The sequence below is a fragment of the Podarcis cretensis genome (assembly GCF_951804945.1).
Source record: "Podarcis cretensis genome assembly, chromosome: 14".
Classification (NCBI taxonomy): domain Eukaryota; kingdom Metazoa; phylum Chordata; class Lepidosauria; order Squamata; family Lacertidae; genus Podarcis; species Podarcis cretensis.
In genome coordinates, this window is record NC_137183.1 from 895,290 (window position 1) to 922,088 (window position 26,799).

General features: G+C 46.6%; 1 protein-coding gene across 2 annotated transcripts in view; it reads left to right on the plus strand.

Annotated features, from left to right (window-relative positions):
• The first annotated feature begins 662 nt into the window (after positions 1-662).
• PTPN9 (protein tyrosine phosphatase non-receptor type 9) overlaps positions 663-26,799 on the plus strand; it is a 78,830-nt gene continuing 52,693 nt past the window's right edge. Inside the window, exons 1-4 of one of the 2 annotated variants that reach the window (XM_079953302.1) lie at positions 663-801; positions 19,903-20,046; positions 20,739-20,828; positions 26,481-26,605. In XM_079953302.1, the coding sequence (XP_079809428.1) occupies positions 769-801; positions 19,903-20,046; positions 20,739-20,828; positions 26,481-26,605 (392 nt within the window). In that variant the 5' untranslated portion in view covers positions 663-768. Of the gene's footprint in view, positions 802-863; positions 986-19,902; positions 20,047-20,738; positions 20,829-26,480; positions 26,606-26,799 lie in introns of those variants that run through there. The other variant, XM_079953303.1, reaches the window with a different exon arrangement.

Below are 26,799 nucleotides of genomic sequence, written 5' to 3' on the forward strand. Positions count from 1 at the left end.
CCTCCAAGCCACAGGACGGGTGCGGGGGGTGATAGCTTCCTCCTCTGATACAGTATATATAAAGGAAGTTGCTTCCTACTGATTCTCTCTTCCTCTTCCTCCTCCCTCCCTCCCTCCTTTTTCTCCCAGAAAGCAGCAGGAGGAGGGATCTTTGCAGGGTGAATATCTCGGCACAATCTGGAGAGGATTTCAAGCTTTGGGGGCTGGGAAGTTTTGCCATTTTCTGCCCCTTCTCCCCTTCTCGTTAAGCCCCTTTGCCTTCCGATCCATATGTAGGCGTATTTAATGCCCGAAGACATTCACCGCGGCTGAATCAGACTTGGCATTCTTATTTTATCAAGGGAGAGGTTTTTTGTTTTCCAGGACCTTTCTTTTTAATGGAACTTTTTTTGTCGAAGTTGTCGTTGTCGCCGTCCCTGTTACAGTGAAAAGGAGAGAGGGGCGCACAAAACACCCACCCACCGAATACTAATAATCGGGCGCTCCCCTCCGTGCTCCCACCGCCCTTTTCAAAAAATACTTGCATATATCTATATATCTACAAAAGCGCATCATAAAAGGGAGGGAAGACAACCACGACGACGAAGAATGCGATCCTCCAACTTTGGGAGCGACCCGAGCTGAGCGATCCCCCGAAAAACGTGGGAGGAGGAGGAAAAAGGAGAAGAGCTGCTTTGGGAAATGTTTGTGGGGTGGTAGCTGTGGAAAACTCGCACGATCTCCTGCTCTCTGGCCGGCGTCGAGTCCTGGGAGCGCCCCGAGGGCAGGATGGCGGCGGAGCTGAGCCCCGAGGAGGAGCAGGTAGGAGCTCTCCGGGCCCCAGAGCTTGGGGGGACCGCGGCCAGGGAGGAGGGCGGGGCGGCCGGGATGGCGGAGATTCTCCGGAGAGGCGCCTCTCGGCTCCTTCCCAGGTCTTGGGCGGCGATGGGAGCCTCTCGGGCCTCTTGGCTGAGCTTCGCAACAACGCGGATCGCGAGGGGAAAGAGTAAGGAGATGCATAAATAGTATTTATTTGCCTAGAGTAATGCTGGGTACCCATCTGTTTTGGGGTCGACTCATTCCTGGAAGCGAAGCAGCCCCCCCCCCCGTCTGAGGGGGACCCAGGGCCAAGGACTGTGCTCCCTTTTGCCCCTGCTTCCCCTCCCCTCTTCTTCCCGGGGGTGAAATCCGTTCTTGGTGGGCGGGGGAGCTGCGTCCCTCCAAGTCCCGCCACCCCCACCTCAAGGGGAGGGGCAGAAGTGGGGCCCCCTGGGGAGGTTTCCATGGAGATCAGAACCGCTGCGGGGGGGGGGGGCTACGATGCGGCCTAGTCGGAGAAGGAGCCTGGCTGGGCCATGGGGCGCCCCCTCCCCTCCCGCTAGGATCCTCCGATAAAAGAGGAGGAGTTGATAACAAGCCAGGAAATTCGCTTCTTTGGGTGGGGGCTGCAAGGACACACTCGCTCTTGGTCTCGGGGTGCCTTTTGAGGAGCGGGAAGGCTAATTCTCCCCCGCAGTTGTCTGGGGGGGGGGTGGATCCAGCCGCCTCAGGGGCTTCTCCCCCATTAATTGACGCCACATTCATTAACTGGTTTTTCTCTTCTAATCCTTTCCCCCCCCCCCCGCCGCCCGTGTTTGTGTGTGTGGTGTTTTCTTTTTTCGGGGGGGGGGGACTAGATTCCCCACCCCTTTTATAAAAGCTGTGAGGCCAGAAAGAGAAGCGCGACATGGAGCGGAAGTGCCGCGGAGGGGAAAGGCCGGCAAGCGCGCAGGATCCGCGGCCGCTTTCTGCCCGGGCGGCGGGCGGGGCAGCCGGGATGCTGGGCTTCTGCCGGGAGCCTGGCTGGGCTCGCCCTTCTTCGCCAGAGCGCGCCTGCGCCTGTGCCCGGGGCTCCGCGCGGCTCCCTCTGGGCTTCTCTCCCCGCCGCCCCGCTCGCAAGGACTTCTCGCTTCCGCCTCGCCCTCTGCCCTTCGCCGTTTTCTGCTTCTGGCCCTTTTCACTTTCTCCCCCGGGAAGGATCCGGCCCTCCTTTGTCGCGCCCGCACATCCCGCCGGCTGCGGCTGCGCTTGAGTCATGCGAGGTGGATGTTGCTCATCCCTTCGGGAGGCGCCCCAGAAAGGGGTCCGCGACCCCCGCGAAGGCCGGGAGACACAAACCCCGCTCGGGAGCGTCTCTTCTCCGTTAAAGTTTTCACACTCCTAACTTGTAGCAGAAAAAGTGAACGTTGTCCGTCCTGGCAGAGAAAAAGATACTATACTAATAAATGTAACCCTTTTATTTAAATAAAATGGTCTGTGGGAGTTTTTTTAATCTTGCGTTTCTATAGCCTGTCTTGGATAGAACTGAAGGCGGCATACATTGTTGCTATTACTCCATCCGATTGCAGGTGGCTTTGTTTAGGTTTCTTAAAGAATGTCTTCCATGCTTTTCAAGCGAATTTCCCAAAGCATCTTAAAAACCAGCAATGTACAACAGCAGTGTAAAATCATGTAATATTTTTAAAAAGCATAGAGCAGCAATAACTGCCCACCCCCCCCAAAAAAAAAAACAATAAAAGCAGCAGTCAGAAAACTCTTTCCAAATGGAGAATCCAGAAAAAGAGCAGATTTTCTCCTAGGGGCCAAGGTCTCTTCAACACCCCCCATAAAATTTTTGAGGGGGCCAGGCACCCCCAAAGTTGGTGGGCTTTGCCATTCAAGTGGTGGTGTGGGGGGCCTACCTGGGCCTCCCAAAATTTTATTCACGTTGGCACCCTGTCCCCATTGATAAGTTCTTGACTAAGGATGCACCAGATAGGAAGGTCCCTGCTTCTGATCATAAGGCTCAGACAGTACTTTGCAGAGTAGAAGAGGGCAGGTCCCTGCCCCGAGGAGACCGCCATCTAGTCTTGGTGGCATGGACTAGGACAGGGGTCGGCAATTTTTTTTAGCCGTGGGCCGATCCACTGTCCCTCAGACCTTGTGGCAGGCTGGAGAAGCGGCACCGGGGGGGGGGGAGCTGGAAGAAGAGGTGAGGGGGGCAAGTAGTCCTCCTCCCCAGCCCCAGCTGCTGTGCTTACCTTCCCAAGGGCTGCCGCCGCTACCGCTGCTTCTCGTGGGTAGGCAGAGGGAGCTCGTCCGCTCTGCCCCCTGGCCCACAGGAGCACCAGGGCGGTAGCGGCAGAGGGAAGATGAGAGGCGTGAAAGGGCTGGCTCCAGAGAGGGGCTGCTTAAAATGGCACTCAGCCCCCTTCCTCCTCTAGGCAGGGTGCAGAGAAACCAGGAGGAGGGAGGGAGGAGGCACCGCCACGGTGTGTGGGGGGGAATGGAATGGTGCAGGGAAAAAATGGTGCAGCCTGAATGAACAGAATCCCCACGCCGATGATCCACAGACAGTTTGTGGGCCGGATCCTGAAGGCAATTGGGCCTGATCCAGCCCGCAGCCCTTAGTTTACAGACCCCTGGACTAGGAAGTCTGTTATTTGCTAGTGTCCGCCATCTAAGCATTGACCAGACCCTGACCAATGTGCTTCGTTTCACTTGGCATTGTACATATATTACATATGTACATATATTATTACTCCATCCTGGAAAAGTGAACAGGTCCATGCCCTAGATTTAAACCGCCACATATTTCTTAGCTTCTGAAAGTTGTTATTACTTATGTCAATTTCAGTATATCCTCCAAAGCCCAAACACTAACTAGTCAAATACAGAAATGCAGTAATATGTTTCCTGGATTTTCTTGTTAGCATCTTGGCTGCTTCTAGCAAATTAAATCATGTGTTGCTTTTTTGCCTTGTAAACTAATTCCATATTGCTCCAGAGCAGGGATTCAAGGCAAGTGACTAGCAGAGGGTAGTTGGGCCTCACGAGGCCTGGGCTTAGTTGGATGAAGTGGCTTCCTTCGGTTCCCAGGCTCAGCTTCAAGTGCTGCTTTTAACCTTTAAGGCCCTAAATGGCTTGGCATCAGCCTACTTGAAACACTGAATTCCCCAAACCTTGAGATCCTCTTTGGAGGGCCGGCTACAGATGCCCCAACCGGCCAACATGAGGCAGAGAACCACCTGGGAAAGAGTGTTGTGTTATGTTGTTAATTGTGTTTTGGGGTTTTTCCCCAAAAAAATTGCACTGGAAAATTCCCAGACGTTTTTCCCAAAAAACTTTTCTATGCAAATTAGGATAAGTTCCAGTGCAATTACACTATGCAAATTAGGGTGGTTTGTATTGGACTGGGGGGGGGGTTGCATCAGGACATTTTTCTGACACCCTAAAGAGAGATCTAATTTAGTGTGCATATATTTACTTGTATTATTGTTAATGAAGCTAAAATTTTTTGAAGCCAAGCAACGTGTATTTGCAATTGACATCCATTCATAGTTACTAAAGAACTCATGAAACTGGAAAAAAATTCCAATGGAAAATGAATCACTTGGGAAAAATTCCACCACCTGCATCACAATAAATAAATAAATAACTTCCGCGTCCCTTAGTCAAAATTCTCCCAGTAATTTATCTTTCTCTGAATTCTTCAGACCTTTTGAGATCCTAGCTGTGCTTCCTGGACTCTGCCCCTTTCCCATGCCCTGCTGTCTTCTTCTGTTGTTGTCCTCTTCTACTCCTGAAAACTCTGTTGCTCCTCTCTGCCTCCCCCTCCCTGTGACCTTCCCTTTGTGCATTCCCAAGGGACTGGCAGTTGGCTTTGGGTGCCACAAGTTGCCATTCTTGACAAGTTGCCATTCTTGAGAGGATATGAAAGGAAAGTGGAGTGGGAGAAAGATATCAGCTTGCCCCCGCCCCCAAATGCATTCCATTTCTAGGAAAGCATTCCATTGGGATGTGGTTTTTATATTTTTAATTATTTTTCCCCAGCATTTATTTATATCCTGCTGCTTCATCTTAGTTTTCAAGGTAGCTTGCAACAAATTTTAAAGTGCATGCCTCCTAAACCCCCCCTCCTCCCCCCAAAACAGATCAATGATAAGAACAGAACAGCAAAGGTGCAAGCAAAATATATACTGCAGAAAGTGTTAAAATGTATCCGGACTCAGTAAGAAGAATGCTGAAACAATACTCAACTCCATTAAAAACTTGCGTGAACACAACATTTTGAACTGGTACCTAAAAGTCATTTAGAAGGATATGGAGTGAAGATTTGGGAGTGGGGGGAGAACTGCACAACTGAGCTACCTTTGGAAAGGAGATGCCTTTGGTTTCTATCCACTTCTCCTCAAGTTGGGGGGGGGGGAATCTTAATAATTGGACAGGTTCATGTCAGAGTTGGCACCAAGCAGCTTAGAATAGGGATGGACAATCATTCACCCCCAACCCCAAGCTGAATTTTTGTGGAGGAAAGTGGTGTAGGGCTGCACGTGCAAAGTGAGTTGACCCAAAACGCACATTAATTCTCTCTCTCTCTCTCTCTCTCTCTCTCTCACACACACACACACACACGCCCAGCCACACACAAATGCACACATACACTCTCACACTCACTCACATGTGCAAACTCACATGCATGCTGTCATGTGCACACTTTCACACATGCACAGATTCCCACATGTGTGCGCTGTCTCTCTCACACATGTGCTAGCTCTCCTTTCCCTCCTTTCTGAAATTGGTTTCTGTGTGGAGAGGTCTCCTTTCCCAATTCATGGAAAAGAAACCCATTGATCTGGCCATGGGGGCCAAGACTTCTGCTGACAGTTCCCTTCATTCTTCTGCTGAAAAATGAGGAGATTTGCTGCCCCTGTGGATCCTGCTGCCTGAGGTGGTCACCTCACCTTGCCTTATGAGTGGGCCAGCCCACCTCATAAGTAAACTGCTGTAGGCAAAACGGTGCGTCTTTAGTTAAACAGAATTGCAAAGGCTTATTAATGAATGAAAGGACTCCCACTGAGGCCTGTACACTCAGAAAGTGCCCCCCCCCCCATTGAAGCACTGGGGCTCACTTCCACAGGTCTTGGTTGTGATGCCTTTTCTCAATCAAGATTTATGATGTGCAATTGTGTCAAAGCAGCCCCCCCTTTCCTCCCTTCTCTTTGCCACACAGCTGGGGCCCTGGATTCCCCGGACCACACACCAACTGCAAGGAACCGGATGTGCCTGCATTGTTAAGAGCATTTGACTGTGACACTTGGCACCTGTTTTGGAGGTGCCCCTCCCCCCTGCAGTTTAATCGAAGAGACCAGATGAGATAATTGGGGAGGAGGAGAGAGGGGAGGGGTTTAGAGGACCCAGTGGAAGACACAAGGAAGGAAGCAGGAGGAAAGTGACACTAGGCAGGTGTGATAGTTGAGATGAGAGCCCTCAGCGGAGTGATTTCATATTTGTATTATGTGATACATATTGAATGATCAGAGTGCTGTAAATGTTACATATATAATAATAATAATAATAATAATAATAATAATAATAATTTATTATTTGTACCCCGCCCATCTGGCTGGGTTTCCCCAGCCACTCTGGGCGGCTTCCAACAGAGATGAAAAATACACTAAAATATCACATATTAAAAACTTCCCTGAACAGGGCTGCCTTCAGATGTTTTCTGAATGTCAGGTAGTTGTCCATCGCCTTGACATCCGATGGGAGGGCATTCCACAGGGTGGGCGCCACCACCGAGAAGGCCCTCTGCCTGGTTCCCTGTAGCTTTGCTTCTCGCAGGGAGGGAACCGCCAGAAGGCCCTCGGAGCTGGACCTCAGTGTCCGGGCAGACCGATGGGGGAGGAGACGCTCCTTCAGATATACTGGACCGAGGCCATTTAGGAGTCTCTTAATATTATCATTAATATTAATTGTTATTAATCATTATTATTACTAATACTAATGAGGCACCCAGTAAAGATGGAAGAATGCCTTGTTCTATTCCAGGGGTGTCCAACTCGCAAGAGACTCCGAGGAAAAAAAGACAGTGATCTACCCATTCGGGGGGCAGGTCAAAGTTGTTGAGCTTTTTTGGGGGGGGCGCCTTTTTCCTGCCATGAATCAGTGACATCATACCCTTCTTCTTTTCACTGATTTCCACTTTTCTTACGGTGTGTGTTTTGGGGGCTTAAGAGGGAGGAGATGTGAATCTAGACTATATTGACCCTGACAAGAGAATCTAGCCATGCCAGGCTGCAAAATGGCTCCCTCTTTCCGAAAGCATGTTTTCTCAATGTGCTTCTCCGTCTGCTTGGTGGCAAGGTCAGTGTAGGGAGTGAAATCCACAGTCAATCATTGCTGTCAGGATCAAGGCCATGTTTTAGTTGTGTGTTTGTTTTGTCTTCCCTGCATTTCCCTCCCCACAAAACAAATCTGGAATGGTTTTGTAGCCTCTGATCAGTGTGAGACTCCGATGCTCATGCCTGCCCTTCTGTGATATCCAGAAGCATTATTGCCAGCAACTCCTGAGTAGGAGCCTTCCCACTCCCTCTCCTCCATAAATTTGTTCACCCCTCTTTTAAAGCCATCTAGCTTTGGGAGCATCACTGCCTCCGTAGTTGGACTATGTGCTGCACAAAGAAGGACTTGCTTGAAGCTTCCAGCCTTCAGCCTCATTAGATGTTCATAAGTTCTAGCATTATGAGAGAGGGAGAAAAATTTTTCTTTACTCATTTTCTCCATGCCATGCAAAATTTTATAATCTCCTGTCCAGCGTTCAAAATTTTCCAGGCACATTTTGCACCTGGCTGTTGGCCACTTGCAACCAAGTGAAGATGCCTGGGCACTAGGATGGTGTCTGGAGTCTTCTCCATCTGAAGGTGCATCCCTGGGGATCCTTGGATCTGGACTGCTTTCACACACTAGCAGCACATCCTGTAGAATTGTATCTGTGATATTTTATCTGCACAACCTGAATGAATTTCAGGAACCAAAAGTTTGTATTGAAAAATATGGCTTTCGAGCGATCTGGCCTCCAAATGGCAACTGGACATTCCATTTTGGTGACTAACCCTGGTTTAAGGAGCCATTTGGTGCCTCACTTATATATCGTGAGTTTCTGCTTCTGTCATGACTCCTTTTGCTCACCTTTTCTCTAACTAAAAAGTCCCAAACACTTTTTAGAGGAGTTGAAGGGCTCTTCCTAGGAAGAAACCTTCTGGTTGATGCAGCAAGAGGCACCTTCTTCTCCACCTTCTAGATGTCATTCATCATTTAGTAGAATGAGAGCTGAGCAAAAACGCCTAGCCTCATTGCATGATTTCAAGTGTTAGAGACACCTCCCCATGTTCAGCATTGCTTGGCATGCATAGCAAATTTATCCATGTTGTTTTTCATTCCATTTTTCTGTTGCCTTTTCCCTCTTCTTCTGTCCTCGCTTGCCCTGGTTCCCACATGCCTTTCCAGTCAGGATTCCATCTATTTGCAATGTTCAGGCCATGAGTGCTGTTCCTTATGGAACCAAAATGACCTCACTCATGCACAGGAGGGAGGGAGGGAGCAGCAGGTCTGGGGGAAATGTGTGAAGTTTGTGGAAAGATGGGGAAAGAAGTCTAGAAGAAGGAAGCCAAGTCATTGTCTCTCCCACTCACCCACCCCCGCCTTCCCCAGTGGTTCAGTGAGGACTGAACTTGCTTGGTGACCATGGAATGCTGAGGAATTTTTTGGGTGCAGATGTAATGGAGTATTCTGCAAAAGGGCATGACACTCACCACCACTATTTTGCTACCGATCCCACTTCTCTGGATAATGTTTCATAGCTTTGGGCTAGTACAGTAAAGTTATTGATGATATTTGTTAGTATTTGTATAGCACTTTTAAGTGTTCAGAGTGCTTTGTGTGCATTATTTTAATCCTTACAGCAACCTTTAAGGTAGGCTGACATCAGCACCTCTGTGTTGAAGATGGGGGGTGAGACCAAGGTTTGTCTAAGGCAAGCTTGTGCCAGAAGTGGGATTTTGAACCTGGATGATAGCGCCATTGTTCAGTCACCATGGTTTTCCCCAGTGAGTCATGGGAATTGTAGTTTGTTAAGTGTCCCATGGGCTGTCAGGAGACCCCTCACAGAGCTACAGTTCCCAGGATTCTTTGGGGGGGGGAGCCATGACCACTGACATAGCATTGGGGTGCTTTCAGTGTATGGTGTGAACATGACCGAGATGTGATCAATACAAGGGCACCCAAGCCCAGCAGGTTGGTACTATGTGAGCATCACACCCCAGGAAGGATGTTTTTGTAGTGACAACACTAACCTAGTTGTTTTGAGGCATTGCAAAAGATGGGTCACATAGAAGCCTGAAGTCTTGGCTTACCCAGGGGTCATTCATCTTTACATACCTTTCCCTGTTTACCCAGAAATAGGCATTTTTAGGGAAGGATTGTTGTGCCAAAAGAGAACATTTAGGAGCATAAGAAACTGCTTTGTCTTGAGTCAGACCACTGGGCCATCTATCCCAGTGTTGTCTACACTGACTGGCAGCAACCCTCCAGGTTTTCAGGCAGGGTTGCTGTTGTTGTTGCTATTAAATTTGTATACTGCCTTATACCCGCAGGTCTCAGGGCAGTTGCAACATAAAATCACAATACAAAATAATAATAATAATAATAATAATAATAATAATAATAATAATTTATTGTACCTCACCTATATGACTGGGTTGCTGCAGCCACTCTGTGCAGCTTCCAGCGTATGTAAAAACATAGTAAAACCTTAAAAAGCTTCCCTATACAGGGCTGCCTTCAGATGTTTCCTAAATGTTATATAATTACTCATCTCCTTAACATCTGATGGAAGGGTGTTCCATAGGGTGGGTGCCACTACTGAGAAGGCCCCCTGCAAATGAAAACAACATAAACACCCCCCAAAAAAATCCCCAACAACTTTTAAAATTACATTGGATGTCAATCAGCCAAAGGCCTGGTTAAAGAGGAATGTTTTTGCCTGGCGAATAAAGGTGTATAATGAAGGCGCCAGGTGAACTTCCCTGGGGAGAGTATTCCATAGATGGGGAGCCACTACTGAGAAATCCCCATTCTTGTGTTGCCACCCTCCAAACCTCTTGAGGAGGCACACAAAGAAGGGCCTCAGAAGATGATCACAGGGTCCAGGAAGGTTCATATGGAAAGAGGTGGTTCACAAAGTATTGTGGTCCTGAGCCGTTTGAGGCTTTATAGGTCAAAACAAGCACTTTGAATTGGGCCTGGACACTAATCAGTAGCCAGTGCAGTCGGACCAGGATCGATGTAATATGCTCAAACAGTCTTGCTCCGGTGAGCAACCTGGCCGCTGAATTCTGCACTAGCTGAAGTTTCCGAACCGTCTTCAGAGGCAGCCCTACATACAACACACTGCAGTAATCTAACCTTGAGGTTACCAGAGCATGGACAACAGTAGTTAGCTCTCCCTGTCCAGATAGGGATGTAGATGGGCCACCGGCTGAAGCTGATGGAAGGCACTCTGGGCCAGTGAGGCCACCTGAGCCTTGAGTGACAGCAAAGGATCCAGGAGGACCCCCAGGCTATGAACCTGCTCCTTCAGAGGAAACGTAACCCCATCAAGAGCAGGCGACCTCCCACCCATCTGGTCTAGGGAACCCCCCCACCAACAGAGCCTCAGTCTTATCTGGATTGGGCTTCTGTTTCTTGGCTCTCATCCAGTCCACTACCAAGACTGGTCCAGCACTTCCACTGCCTCACCTGCAGATGTCAAGGAGAAATAGAGCTGAGTGTCATCAGCATACTGCTGACAACATACTCCAATCCTGCGGATAACCCCACCCAGCGGTTTCATGGAGATGTGTTAAACAGCGTGCGGGATAGGATTGAGCCCTGAGGAACCCCACACTGAAGGCTCCATGGGGCTGAAAAACATTCCCCAAGTAACACCCTCTAGGAACAACCATCCAAGTAGGACTGGAACCACTGCAAAGCTGTGCCACCCATCCTTAGTTAGGAGTGTCGCTCCAGAAGGATGCCATGGTCGATGGTACTGAAAGCTGCTGAGAGGTCAAGAACAATGAACAGGGACATGTTTCCCTTGTCTGTCTCTCGATAGAGGTCATCATACAGGGCGACCAAAGCAATTTCTGTGCCAAAACTGGGCCTAAACCCCAATTGAAATGGATTCAGAAAATCAGTTTCTTCCAAAAGTGTGTGGATGTGGTCTGAAACCACTCGCTCCAGAACCTTGCCCAGGAAAGGGAGATTAGCAACTGGCCAGTAGTTAGTTTTTCTGAATCCAGGCAAGGTTTCTTAAGGAGTGGTTTTACCACTGCCTTCTTCAAACAGGCAGGGACCACCCCGTCTTGTAAAGAGGCACTGATCACCTCCCTGACCCAGCCAGCTGTTCCCTCTCTGCTGGTTTTTATCAGCCAGGAGGGACAAGGGTCTAGAGTGCAAGTGGTCGCTCTGACTGATCCGAGCACCTTGGCCACATCCTTGAAACTCGGCCACAACTGAAACTCAGCCAACACAACAGGACTAGACTGTGCTCTGGACACCCCATGAGATTCATCTGCTATAACAGCAGAGTCAAGGTCTTGGTGGATGCAAGTGATCTTATCCTCAAAATGCCTTGCAAACGAGTCACAGCGAGCTACTCTTGGTTCTCCCACCTCCTTTGGGCCAGCCTGTAAAAGGCCCGGAAAAGCTTTGCCAGATGACATAATGAGGATGCAATGGAGGCAGCAAAGTAGAATCATAGAGACATAGAATTATGGAGTTAGAAGGGACCGCAAAGGTCAGGGTGGATTTGATTTAAATCAAATCGATTTAAATCATGATTAAATAACGATTTAAATCACTAGTCACTAAGACTTGATTTAATTTTTTTTTTTTACAGAAAGACACATAATTGCTTTTATAATCTTAATATTTACAAACAGATGAAGGTTTAATTTTTGGAATAATAAATTTTCAGAGTAGTTTTTACAGTTATATCAAAAATTACTGATTTGGTTACACTATTAGAAATACATTGACAGATAATTATGAAATTATTGTGAGGTTTAATAAGTTAACTGTTTCTATTTGGACAACTTTTCTGCTGCACTTTATTGGAAGAAGAAAAACAATCATTTCCTTAATAACAGTTTAAACTATTTAAATAAAACAATAACATTATAGCATATGTATCAATGTTTGTTAACTGATGTGGTTAAATGATTTTTTTTTAATAAACACACCTTAGACTTAATTTTAGCACACATGAAAAACTTAAAGCAAATCCTTATTTCCTGATGAGGACTATAATGTAACTTAAATAGAAAACTATCCTTAGAAAGATTTTCCCTCCAAAAGCATTTTATTTTAAAAATCCAATTTAAATTTAAAAATGTGATTTTTAAATTATATATATATTTTAAAATCATTGATTTTTATCCACCCTGCCAAGGGTCATCTAGTCCAGCCCCCTGCAATACAGGAAACTCCCCTAAAGCATCCCTGACACATGGCCACCCAACCTCTGCTTAGTCCACCACCTCCCAAGGGAGAGTGTTCCACTGCCTAACAGCTCTTACTGTCAGAAAGTTGTTTAGTCTGATGTTTAGTCAGAATCTCCTTTCTTGTAACTTGAAGACATTGGTTTGAGTCCTACCCTCCAGAGCAGGAGAAAACAAGCTTGTTCCTCTTTCGTGTGATAGCCCTTCAGATATTGGAAGATGGCTATCATATCTCCTCTCAGTCTCCTCTTTTCCGGACTAAACATCTCCAGCTCTCTCAACCATTCTTCATAAGGCTTGGTTTCCAGACCCCTGATCATCTTGGCTGCCCTCTGCACATGTTCCGATTTGTCAACATTCTTCTTAAATTGTGGTGCCCAGAATTGGACACAGGACTCCCAGTATTGTCAGACCAATACAGAATAGAACAGTACTGTTACTTCCTTTGATCCAGACATTAGACTTCTGTTTTGACTGGCTGAAGATCTTTTGTTGGAAGTTCCCTGTGTTTTCATGCGAGCACATAACAAGAGCCACTTTGACCACCTTCCTGCTTTCCACAGTGGCCGGTCAATTGCCTGCAGGAAGCTCATAATTTTTTGGGGATGCCACATCTTTTTGGTACTGGCTCTCCCAACAGTGGTTCTGTGCTTAACTGGGACTGGGAGGGGATCCAGATTCAGATACATGCTCAGCCCTGACATTTACTGGGGTGACCTTGGGCTGCTCACCATCTCTCAATCTAAGCTGCACTGCAGGGCTGTTGTGGAAGAAGGACCATGTATATTGTCAAGTTCATTGGAGGAAAGGCAGGAAATAAATGAAATAAATCATTTTGCACACAAGTCAGACAGTCAAGCCCTCTTCTCAGCAACCCCCATAAAAAGGGCCCCCAGTGCAGCAGCATATAGGTGCTGGTAAGATGGCTACTAGGGATGCAGGTGGCGCTGTGGGTTAAAGCCTCGGCGCCTAGGGCTTGCCGATCGAAAGGTCGGCGGTTCGAATCCCTGCGGCGGGGTGCGCTCCCACTGCTCGGTCCCAGCGCCTGCCAACCTAGCAGTTCGAAAGCACCTCCGGGTGCAGGTAGATAAATAGGGACCGCTTACGAGCGGGAAGGTAAACGGCGTTTCCGTGTGCGGCTCTGGCTCGCCAGAGCAGCGATGTCACGCTGGCCACGTGACCCGGAAGTGTCTCCGGACAGCGCTGGCCCCTGGCCTCTTAAGCGAGATGGGCGCACAACCCCAGAGTCTGTCAAGACTGGCCCGTACGGGCAGGGGTACCTTTACCTTTACCTTTAAGATGGCTACTGCCTTCAGGCTTAAAGTATACAAGACAGAACACAAAAGGAAATGAGGTTGGGGAGGGAGGAGGGCAGGGGGAGAAAAGAAAACTAGAGAGCTGGCTACAGAGAGAGCATTTGACTGACTAGCTGGAATGGAAAGGTTCCATTTAGCCTTCATGTTCACCTGCCAAGACCTTAATGAAAGGTTTCTGTGTTTGCAGGATGCACAGATAACAGGAAAGCTCTGGGAGCTGTGGGTTTTCTTCTTTAAGCCTTAAGCTTTTTAAGCTGCTAGTTGCTTTTAAACAAAGTATTTTCAAGGAACACCAGGTGCGAATTGTGTGGGATAATGCGCAGCATATAACCAGCATACTTAAGTCTAATTAATGCATGAAGGGGTTAATACCATAGAGTAAGCTGTCCTGCCAAGCTCAGCTGAGTCCACTTTCCCTCGCCTTGGGACAGGTGACTAGTGGGGTGCCACAGGGTTCTGTCTTGGGCCCGGTCTTATTCAACATCTTTATCAACGACTTGGATGATGGACTCAAGGCCATCCTGATCAAATTTGCAGATGACACCAAACTGGGAGGGGTGGCTAACACCCCAGAGGACAGGATCACACTTCAAAACGACCTTGACAGATTAGAGAACTGGGCCAAAACAAACAAGATGAATTTTAATAGGGAGAAATGTAAAGTATTGCACTTGGGCAAAAAAATATATGAGAGGCACAAATACAAGATGGGTGACACCTGGCTTGAGAGCAGTACATGTGAAAAGGATCTAGGAGTCTTGGTTGACCACAAACTTGACATGAGCCAACAGTGTGACGCAGCAGCTAAAAAAGCCAATGCAATTCTGGGCTGCATCAATAGGAGTATTGCATCTAGATCAAGGGAAGTAATAACAAACTGGAACGTGTCCAGAGGAGGGCAACCAAAATGGTCAAAGGCCTGGAAACAATGCCTTATGAGGAATGGCTAAGGGAGCTGGGCATGTTTAGCCTGGAGAAGAGGAGGTTAAGGGGTGATATGATAGCCATGTTCAAATATATAAAAGGATGTCACATAGAGGAGGGAGAAAGGTTGTTTTCTGCTGCTCCAGAGAAGCGGACACGGAGCAATGGTTCCAAACTACAAGAAAAAAGATTCCACCTAAACATTAGGAAGAACTTCCTGACAGTAAGAGCTGTTCGACAGTGGAATTTGCTGCCAAGGAGTGTGGTGGAGTCTCCTTCTTTGGAGGTCTTTAAGCAGAGGCTTGACAACCATATGTCAGGAGTGCTCTGATGGTGTTTCCTGCTTGGCAGAGGGTTGGACCCGATGGCCCTTGTGGTCTCTTCCAACTCTATGATTCTATGATCTGGGGGGATTGAGGCCCCCCTCGATTTTCAAGGAGGGAGCCGGGGCCCCTCAAAATTTCCCAGTGGCCATGTGCACATGCCACAAGGTGTGGTCACATCACGTGCGCTAGCCACGAGGCATTCTCACAACACGTCAGCATGCCCTGCGGCATGCACACACAGCATACTGACACTGTGTGGCCCCGGCCCTGGCAGTCGTGGGGCCAAGGCAGTGAGCTTGCCTCTGGAGGAACAAGGTTATTAAACCTTTGCTCCCCTTTCAGTCGTCTACCTTCATTCATTCAACTTGTTTTTATTATTGCTTGTTAGCCGCCCTGAGCCCGCCCTTGGCTGGGGAGAGCGGGGTATAAATAAAAATTATTATTATTATTATTACCTGAGAAGCTCATTGTGTGAAGAGGCTCAGCTGCTTGCTTCAGCTCAGACCTCATGGCTCTCAGAAGCCACTCTTGAGTCCCTATACCAATACTTTAGGAACTTTCACTGCTCTGTAACTAAGTAAGTTTTACTGTCTGTGCAACTTTTTCCACACATAACTTGCCATGTGTGGTCTTTTTATGTGCTGGGGGAAGAGGACAACTTTGGAAGGAACTCACAAGGGCATATTTTAAAAGGTCCAACAGCCTATATTTCCACGCTTTCCTTTGCTTTATATTTTGTGAAAGGCTTCTCCACAGAAATTTCAAGACTTGAGAAAGACCTAATACAAACACAAAAAAAGTCTCTAAAATGTACAGATTTCTCTTTGACTGGGAGGTCAAAGAGGAAGAAGTAAAATCTGTTAAGGTACAATGGACCAGAGATTTTGGCTACAACATCCAAATGGAATCATGGGAAAGGTTGTGGAGGGAAAAAGAGAATTTCATGAAAATGCTCTACAGATGGTACTTAACGCCTGTAAAACTGGCCAAAATATATAAATCTAGGTCAAACATCTGCTGGAGGCACTATGACCCACATGTGGTGGAACTGCAAAAAAAAGGAATTTTGGGGAACTATATATAACTAACTTTTAAAAATGTTTAAATGTTCCTTTCCTAAGAAGCCTGAAGCCTTCCTGTTAGCTATAATGAGAAATGAAATTTCAAAAAGGGTAAGGAAAAAAATTATTTTTGCAGTAGCAGCAGCAAGAATTCTGGTTGCTAAGGTATGGAACGGAGATTCTACTCCCTCAAAATTAGACTGGCATAATAAAATGTTCCCCTTCCCCTTCATGGATCACTGCCTTGCCGTGGCGAAGGAACTTGAAGAACTCAGAGAAGCTATGAACTATGCCGTGCAGGGCACCCAAGATGAACAGGTCATAGTGGAGAGTTTTGACCAAACGTGATCCACCTGGAGGAGGAACCGGCAAGCCACTCCAGTATCCCTGCCAAGAAAACTCCATGGACAAAGACAACAGGCATATAAAAGTTATGACGCTGGAAGATGAGCCCCTCAGGTCGGAAGGCGTCCAACATGCTACTGGGGAAGAGCGGAGGGCAAGTACAAGTAGATCCAGAGCTGATGAAGCGGCTGGGCCAAAGCCGAAAGGACGCTCAGTTGCGGATATGCCTGGAAGCGAAAGGAAAGTCCAATGCTGTAAAGAAAAATATTGCATAGGAACCTGGAATGTAAGAACCATGAACATGGGTAAGTTGGAGGTGGTCAAAAATGAGATGGCAAGAACAAATATTGACATCCTGGGCATCAGTGAACTAAAATGGACGGGAATGGGTGAATTCAGTTCGGATGACCATCATATCTACTACTGTGGGCAAGAAACCCGTAAAAGAAATGGAGTGGCCCTCATAGTCAACAAAAGAGTGGCAAAAGCTGTACTGGGATGCAATCTCAAAAATGATAGAATGATCTCGATACGAATCCAAGGCAGACCTTTTAACATCACAGTAATCCAAGTTTATGCACCAACTACTGGTGCTGAAGAAACTGAAATTGACCAATTCTATGAAGACTTACAACACCTTATAGAAGTGACACCAAAGAAGGATGTTCTTCTCATTATAGGGGATTGGAATGCTAAAGTAGGGAGTCAAGAGATAAAAGGAACAGCTGGCAAGTTTGGCCTTGGAGATCAAAACGAAGCAGGGCAAAGGCTAATAGAGTTCTGTCAAGAGAACAAGCTGGTCATCACAAACACGCTTTTCCAACAACACAAGAGACAACTCTACACATGGACATCACCAGATGGGCAGCATCGAAATCAGATTGATTATATTCTCTGCAGCCAAAGATGGAGAAGCTCTATACAGTCAGCAAAAACAAGACCTGGAGCTGACTGTGGCTCAGATCATCAGCTTCTTATAGCAAAATTCAAGCTTAAACTGAAGAAAGCAGGAAAAACCACTGGGCCGGTAAGATACAATCTAAGTCAAATCCCTTATGAATACACAGTGGAAGTGAGGAACAGGTTTAAGGATTTAGATTTGGTGGACAGAGTGCCTGAAGAACTATGGATGGAGGCTCGTAACATTATACAGGAGGCAGCAACGAAAACCATCCCAATGAAAAGGAAATGCAAGAAAGCAAAGTGGCTGTCCAATGAGGCCGTACAAATAGCGGGGGAGAGAAGGCAAGCAAAATGCAAGGGAGATCGTGAAACATACAGGAAATTGAATGCAGATTTCCAAAGAATAGCAAGGAGAGACAAGAAGACCTTCTTAAACAAGCAATGCAAAGAAATAGAGGAAAGCAATAGAATGGGAAGAACCAGAGATCTGTTCAAGAAAATTGGAGATATGAAAGGAACATTTCGTACAAAGATTTCCATAATAAAGGACAAAAGTGGAAAGGACCTAACAGAAGCAGAAGACATCAAGAAGAGGTGGCAAGAATACACAGAGGAATTATACCAGAAAGAAACGGATGTCTCATATACCCCAGGTAGTGTGGTTGCTGACCTTGAGCCAGACATCCTGGAGAGTGAAGTCAAATGGGCCTTAGAAAGCACTGCAAATAATAAGGCCAGTGGAAGTGATGGTATTCCAGCTGAACTATTTAAAATTTTAAAAGATGATGCTGTTAAGGTGCTACACTCAATATGCCAGCAAGTTTGGAAAACTCAGCAGTGGCCAGAAGATTGGAGAAGATCAGTCTACATCCCAATCCCAAAGAAGGGCAGTGCCAAAGAATGCTCCAACTATCGCACAATTGCACTAATTTCTCACGCTAGCAAGGTCATGCTTAAAATTCTACAAGGAAGGCTCAAGCAGTATGTGGACCGAGAACTCCCAGAAGTGCAAGCTGGATTTAGAAGAGGCAGAGGAACCAGAGACCAAATTGCAAACATGCGCTGGATTATGGAGAAAGCTAGAGAGTTCCAGAAAGACATTTACTTCTGCTTCATTGACTATGCAAAAGCCTTTGACTGTGTCAACCATGGCAAACTATGGCAAGTTCTTAAAGAAATGGGAGTGCCTGATCACCTCATCTGTCTCCTGAGAAATCTCTATGTGGGACAAGAAGCTACAGTTAGAACTGGATATGGAACAACTGACTGGTTCAAAATTGGGAAAGGAGTACGACAAGGCTGCATTTTGTCTCCCTGCTTATTTAACTTATATGCAGAATTCATCATGCGAAAGGCTGGGCTGGATGAATCCCTAGCCGGAATTAAGATTGCCGGAAGAAATATCAACAACCTCAGATATGCAGATGACACAACCTTGATGGCAGAAAGTGAGGAGGAATTAAAGAACCTTTTATTGAGGGTGAAAGAGGAGAGTGCAAAATATGGTCTGAAGCTCAACATCAAAAAAACGAAGATCATGGCTACTGGTCCCATCACCTCCTGGCAAATAGAAGGGGAAGAAATGGAGGCAGTGAGAGATTTTACTTTCTTGGGCTCCATGATCACTGCAGATGGTGACAGCAGCCACGAAATTAAAAGATGCCTGCTTCTTGGGAGAAGGGCAATGACAGGCCTAGACAGCATCTTGAGAAGTAGAGACATCACCTTGCCAACAAAGGTCCGTATAGTTAAAGCTATGGTTTTCCCAGTAGTGATGTATGGAAGTGAGAGCTGGACCATAAAGAAGGCTGATCGCCGAAGAATTGATGCTTTTGAATTATGGTGCTGGAGGAGACTCTTGAGTGTCCCATGGACTGCAAGAAGATCAGACCTCTCCATTCTGAAGGAAATCAGCCCTGAGTGCTCACTGGAAGGACAGATTGTGAAGCTGAGGCTCCAGTACTTTGGCCACCTCATGAGAAGAGAAGACTCCCTGGAGAAGACCCTGATGTTGGGAAAGATGGAGGGCACAAGGAGAAGGGGGCGACAGAGGACGAGATGGTTGGATAGTGTTTTCGAGGTTACCAGCATGAGTCTGACCAAGCTGCGGGGGGCAGTGGAGGACAGGAGTGCCTGGCGTTCTCTGGTCCATGGGGTCACGAAGAGTCGGACACGACTAAACGACTAAACAACAACAATAAAATGTTAGAATATGCAGAGCTAGCAAGATTCCGAGACCATACCGATCAAATATTTAATAAAGAGTGGAATATTTACAGAGAATATCTACAAGAAATCTGTAATAATAAGTGTAATAATCTAAATTATTTCGCAGGCCTGAATTGACTTCTGCATGAAATAAGAGAATTTTACAAAATTAACACAACTGAACAACCTATGAGAGATAAAGTTAAGTGTGCAGTTGTAATGTAATTTAGGAACCACAATTGGGGGGACTGGAAGTCATGTCGGAATTTGTGATGTGCGAATTCAATATTTTCTTTTTTTTGTAATGAGTGTTGATTTTGGATTGCCTTTTGTTGATCATTGCGTTTTGTTTTGTACTTGTTTTGTTTTATTTTTAAAACTAACAACACATTTTAAAAAAAAATTGTTGTAGCTTGCCCTGGGACCTCAGCATGAAGGACCATGATGATGATTTTAATTAACGGTGTCTTTTTCTTTTCTCTTCTCTCCGGAACAGGCAACCAAGCAATTCCTTGAAGAGATTAACAAGTGGACAGTCCAATACAATGTGTCTCCCCTCTCTTGGAATGTGGCAGTCAAATTCCTCATGGCCAGGAAATTCGATGTCCTGCGAGCAATCGAGCTCTTCCATTCCTACAGGGTAAGGGGATCAATTCCTCCCCAGAAATGGAGGGAGAGAGCTGGAGAGACCTCATGGCTCACGAGCAGACCCTTCCAGGAGCCCAAAGGGACTTCAGGGAGGGCGGAAGAGAGGGCTTTGTGGAGGCTGCTCAGCCTCCCTGCCTAACAACTGATGTGAAGGGTTGCCTGGCAGCTGCCACTTTTCACGTCCCAGAGCTTCAGTTCCAATTGCGGTTATTTTGGGTACAATATTTTTAATCTGGCTTGCAGAGAGAGTGCATTTAAAGCAGGAGTAGGCAACCTGAGGCCCGTGGGCCAGATGTGGCCCAATCGCCTTCTCAATCCGGCCTGCAAACAGTCCAGGAATCAGCGTGTTTTTACATGAGTAGAATGGTCTGAGGGATGGTGGACCGGCCCCCTGCTGAAAAAGGTTGCTGACCCCTGATTTAAAGGGTATCTAGAGGGTGCTTCCACTTACGTGATTTTCACTTATGTCCCAGAACATGTGGGGAGTTGCCTGTACTAAAAAAGGTTAAAATTTCTATCAGAATTTCAAAGCATCTGGGGAGGCCTGTCTAAACAAAAATGTTTTCAGCAGGTGCTGCTGGACTCCAGCTCCACTCAGCCCTACCCAGAGGGCTACTGGTCTGAGCGGACGAAGGATCCCCACCTTGGTTGCAGACAATAACAGAGTGTTTTCTTTCCTCCTAGGAAACCAGGCTGAAGGAAGGGATTGTGAAGCTGAAGCCTCATGAGGAACCTCTCCGCTCAGAACTGCTTAGTGGAAAGTTCACCATCCTGGTGAGTAAGGGGCTTTGCTTGGGCAGACAGAGCTGTGGATAACTGTGGAAGTTGGGCTTCCTGTTTGCGGAGGCAGGGGACACATGTCTCCATAGTGTGGTTTTAGATCATGGAATCATAAAATTGTAGAGTTGGAAGGGACCCCCCTGCAATGCAGGAATTACAGCTGAAGCATCCATGACAGATGGCCATCCAACCTCTGCTTGAAAAACTCCAAGGAAGGAGAGTCCACCATCTCCCAAGAGTGTCCATCCTACTGTTGAACAGCTCTTACCATCAGAAAGTTCTTCCTGATGTTGAGTCAGAATCTCCTTTGTTGTAACTTGAAGCCATGGGTTCGAGTCCTAACCTCCAGAGCAGAAGAAAACAAGCTTGTTCCATCTTCCGCATGACAGCCCTTAAGATATTTGAAGATGGTTATCATATCTCCTCTTAGTCTCCTCTTTTCCAGGCTAAACATACCCAGCTCCTTCAACTCATCTGTCATCTCATCTGTCCTCCCAGTTGAACGACGTGGCCCAGGGAGAGAGGGAAAAATAGTGGAAGTGAACAGCTGGCTTCGCAAATGGTGTAAACAGGAACGGTTTGGATTCTTAGATCACGGACTGCAGTTTCTTGAAGATGGACTTCTGCCAAGCGATGGGCTGCACCTCACAACGGTTGGGAGGAATGTTTTTGCCAAAAATCTCAGAAACCTCATCAGGAGGGCTTTAAACTGACTAATGTGGGGGAGGGAGACAGTGCTCCTGAAGGTAGGAGTCTATCAATTGATGAAGATGATCATCCAAATGTCATAGACCAAATGGAGCAAACAGCACACAGACCTAGTGGTGGGAGGAAAAAATCCTTAAATAAGAGACACGGGGGAATGATTAATGGACTTCAATGTCTGTACACTAATGCACAAAGCATGGGTAATAAACAAGATGAGCTTGAGCTCTTGGTACAGCAAACTAAATATGACATAATAGGCATCACTGAAACCTGGTGGGATAAGTCCCACGACTGGAATGTAATAATGGAGGGATACAATCTATTTCAGAGAAACAGACCAGACAAGAAAGGAGGAGGAGTGGCATTATATGTCAGGGATGTGTATACCTGTGAAGAGATCCAAGATTTAGAACCTCAAAGCCAAAGTGAGAGCATTTGGGTCAAAATTAAGGGAGAGAAGAATAACAGGGACCTAATTGTGGGAGTTTACTATAGATCCCCAAGCCAAACGGAGGACATAGATGATGCCTTCCTGGAACAGATGGCCAAGCATGCAAAAGGAAGGGAGATAGTAGTAATGGGGGACTTCAATTACCCAGATATTTGCTGGATGTCAAACTCAGCCAAGAGCATAAGGTCAAACAGATTCCTCACTGGCCTTGCAGACAACTTCATTGTCCAGAAAGTGGGAGAAGCAACAAGAGGAACAGCCATTTTAGATCTGATCCTAACCAATGTTGATGACCTGGTTAGTGGGGTAGAAGTGGAAGGATCATTAGGCGCGAGTGATCATGCTCTTCTGAAGTTTACTATACAGTGGAAAGGAGCAGCCAAGCATACTAGGACTCAATTTCTTGACTTTAAGAAAGCCGACTTCATAAAACTTAGGGAAGTGCTGGGTGAGATCCCATGGACAGTAATACTAAAAGGAAAGGGAGTTCATGATGGCTGGGAGTTTGTTAAGAGGGAGATAGTAAAAGCACAACTTCAGGCAATACCAATGAGACGGAAACATGGAAGGTGCCTAAAGAAGCCAGGGTGGCTATCTAAAGAACTTTTAACTGAGTTAAGATTAAAAAAGAATGTGTACAAAAAATGGAAAAGGGGGGAAACCACCAAAGAGGAATTCAAACAAATAGCCAGCACGTGTAGACACAAAGTCAGAAAAGCTAAAGCACAGAATGAACTCAGGCTTGCTAGAGAGGTTAAAAGCAACAAAAAAGGCTTTTATGGGTATGTTCGTAGCAAAAGGAAGAAGAAAGAAACAGTGGGGTCACTCAGAGGAGATGGTGAAATGAAAACAGGGGACACAGAAAGGGCTGAACTCCTCGATGCCTTCTTTGCCTCAGTCTTCTCCGATAAAGAAAACAATGCCCGACCTGAAGAATTTGGAGCAAATGATTCAGCAGAGGAAACACAGCCCAGAATAGCTAAGGAGATAGTACAAGAATACTTGGCTTGTTTAAATGTATTCAAGTCTCCAGGGCCAGATGAACTGCATCCAAGAGTATTAAAAGAACTGGCAGATGTGATCTCAGAACCACTGGCAGTCATCTTTGAGAATTCCTGGAGAACAGGCGAAGTCCCGGCAGACTGGAGGAGGGCAAATGTTGTCCCTATTTTCAAAAAGGGGAAAAGAGAGGACCCAAATAATTACCGCCCAGTCAGTCTGACATCAATACCAGGGAAGATTCTGGAGCAGATCATTAAGCAAACAGTCTGTGAGCACCTAGAAAGGAATACTGTGATCACCAATAGTCAGCATGGATTTCTGAAAAATAAGTCATGTCAGACTAACCTGATCTCGCTTTTTGACAGAATTACAAGCCTGGTAGATGAAGGGAACGCAGTGGATGTAGCCTACCTTGATTTCAGCAAGGCATTTGACAAATTGCCCCATGATATTCTTGTAAAGAAGCTGGTAAAATGCGGACTTGACTATGCTACCACTCAGTGGATTTGTAACTGGCTGACTGACCGAACCCAAAGGGTGCTCATCAATGGTTCCTCTTCATCCTGGAGAAGAGTGACTAGTGGGGTGCCACAGGGTTCTGTCTTGGGCCCGGTCTTATTCAACATCTTTATCAACGACTTGGATGATGGACTCAAGGCCATCCTGATCAAATTTGCAGATGACACCAAACTGGGAGGGGTGGCTAACACCCCAGAGGACAGGATTACACTTCAAAACGACCTTGACAGATTAGAGAACTGGGCCAAAACAAACACGATGAATTTTAACAGGGAGAAATGTAAAGTATTGCACTTGGGCAAAAAAATATATGAGAGGCACAAATACAAGATGGGTGACACCTGGCTTGAGAGCAGTACATGTGAAAAGGATCTAGGAGTCTTGGTTGACCACAAACTTGACATGAGCCAACAGTGTGACGCGGTAGCTAAAAAAGCCAATGCAATTCTGGGCTGCATCAATAGGAGTATAGCATCTAGATCAAGGGAAGTAGTAGTGCCACTGTATTCTGCTCTGGTCAGACCTCACCTGGAGTACTGTGTCCAGTTCTGGGCACCACAGTTCAAGAAGGACACTGACAAACTGGAACGTGTCCAGAGGAGGGCAACCAAAATGGTCAAAGGCCTGGAAACGATGCCTTATGAGGAACGGCTAAGGGAGCTGGGCATGTTTAGCCTGGGGAAGAGGAGGTTAAGGGGTGATATGATAGCCATGTTCAAATATATAAAAGGATGTCACATAGAGGAGGGAGAAAGGTTGTTTTCTGCTGCTCCAGAGAAGCAGACACGGAGCAATGGCTCCAAACTACAAGAAAGAAGATTCCACCTAAACATTAGGAAGAACTTCCTGACAGTAAGAGCTGTTCGACAGTGGAATTTGCTGCCAAGGAGTGTGGTGGAGTCTCCTTCTTTGGAGGTCTTTAAGCAGAGGCTTGACAGCCATATGTCAGGAGTGCTCTGATGGTGTTTCCTGCTTGGCAGGGGGTTGGGCTCCATGGCCCTTGTGGTCTCTTCCAACTCTATGATTCTATGATTCTATTCTAACTGCTCCTCATAAGGCTTCGTTTCCAGACCCTTCATCATCTTGGTTGCCCTCCTTTGCACACCTTCCAGCTTGTCAACACCCTTCTTAAATTGTGGTGCCCAGAAATGGACATAGTATGTATTCCAAGTGTGGTCTGAGTAAGGCAGAATAGAGCAAGAATTTGACTTCCCTTGATCTGAACACTAGACTTCCTTCTGTTGATTCAGAATAGCATTAACTTGTTTGCTGCTGCATCACACTGTTGACTTATATTAAGCTTGTGGTCCACCAAGACCCCTAGATGCATTTCACATGTACTGCTAGTAAACCAGGTGTCCCCCCATCTTATACTTGTGCATCTGGTTCTTCCTGCCTAAGTGCAGAACCTTACATTTCTCCCTGCTGAAATTCATTTTGTTCGCTTGTGCTCAGTTCTCCAATCTGTTAAGGTCATCTTGATTCCTGATTCTGTTTTTTGTGGCATCAGCTACGCTTCCCAGATTGGTGTCTTCTGCAAATTTGATGAGCATCCCTTCAATTCCTTCGTCCAAGTCATTTATAAACACATTGAACAACAATGAGCTTGGGACACAACACTGTGGTACCCCACTTGTCACTTTTTTCCAGGATGATGAAGAACCATTAATGAGTACTCTTTTACTCTTTGGGTTTGGTCAGTCAACAAGTCACAAATCTACCTAACTGTTATCTTGTTCAACCCACATTTTACCAGCTCCCTTGCAAGAATATCATGGGGACTTTGTCAAAAACGTTACTGAAGTCAAGTTACACTATGTCCACCAAATTCCCCTGATCCACCAAGCTTGTAACTCAATCAAAAAAAGAAATGAGATTTATTTAGCATGACTTGCTTCTGAGGAACCCATGTTGTGTTTTAGTAATCACAGCATCCACAAATGTGGGAGGGCAGATTGTTTATAACAGTGCTTCTTATTAAACTTGGGTCCTTAGCTGTTGTTGAACTACAACTCCCATCATTCCTAGCTAGCTGAGGATCCAAGTTTGAGAAACACTGGGAGCCTGCTGAGTCACCCAGTGGCCCATCTAGTCCAGCATCCTGTTCCCACAGTGGCCAACTGGGTGCCAGTTATGAGAAGCCCGCAAGCAGGATCCAAGCACAGGAGCCCTCTCCCTTCTTGTAGTTTCCAACAACTGCTCTTCAGAAGTGCTGCTGTCTCCAACTGTGGAGGCAGAGCAGAGCCATCCCGGCTGGTAACCCTTGATAGTCGCCTCCTCCTCCTCCATGAATTGGTCCAATCTTAGCTGATGGCTATCCCTGCTTCTGGAGGGAGGGAGTTCCATCCTTGAACTCTGCATTGTGTGAAGAAGGACTTCCTTTTATCTGTCTGGAGTTTCACTCTGCTTTCCCCGCATCGCATCATAATTACTTTGGCCCTCAGAGCTGCTTGTTTGTTTTATTAGGTTTATCTCCTTTGTTTTCCTCCAAGGAGGTTCAGGCCCTGTAGATCACTTCTGCCTGTCGACATTTTTTGCAGCAACCCTGTGAGATAGGCTGGCAACCCCTGCTTTGCCTCAACATTCCATGCCATTAGGTAGAAAACATGCGCAATCTCATCTGATCCGAAAGCTAAGCAAGGTCAGGCCTGTTTAGTACCTGGATGGGACCCCCCTGGGAACACCAGGTGCCACGGGCTTCTGCTGGGATAGCTCAGTTGGTAGAGCATGAGACTTTTTAATCTCAGCCACGGGTTCCAGCCCCATGTTGGGCATTGCAGGGGGTGGACTAGATGACCCTCATGGTTCCTTCCCACTCTATAGTTCTAGGATTCTAGGATTTGGTCATGCAACAGCCAGAATTCCAAAGTGGCTTTGAACGGATTTTGACTTTTTATGCCTCTGCAGAGACTGATCTGCCCCTCGTCTGCTTCACTGCTGATCTTTTATCTCTGGCATTTTTGCAGAGCGTACGAGATCCCACTGGAGCATCGATTGCTCTCTTCACTGCCAAGTTGCACCATCCCAACAAAAGCATCCAACATGTGGTCCTCCAAGCGCTCTTCTACTTGCTGGACAGAGCTGTGGAGAGGTGAGTAGAAGACTTTCCATCCCTGTGAGGTTTGCTTCTTTCAGATGACCACACTTCAATAATGTGTGTGTTTTCCCCTTTTTGGCATCCTGTGTGCAGCTTTTTTGCAGCATTGCCTTCTCATCTGACCCAGAATGAGATCCATATAAGAATACAAGCAAAGCCTTGTGGATCTTGCCAGTGGCCCATCTAGT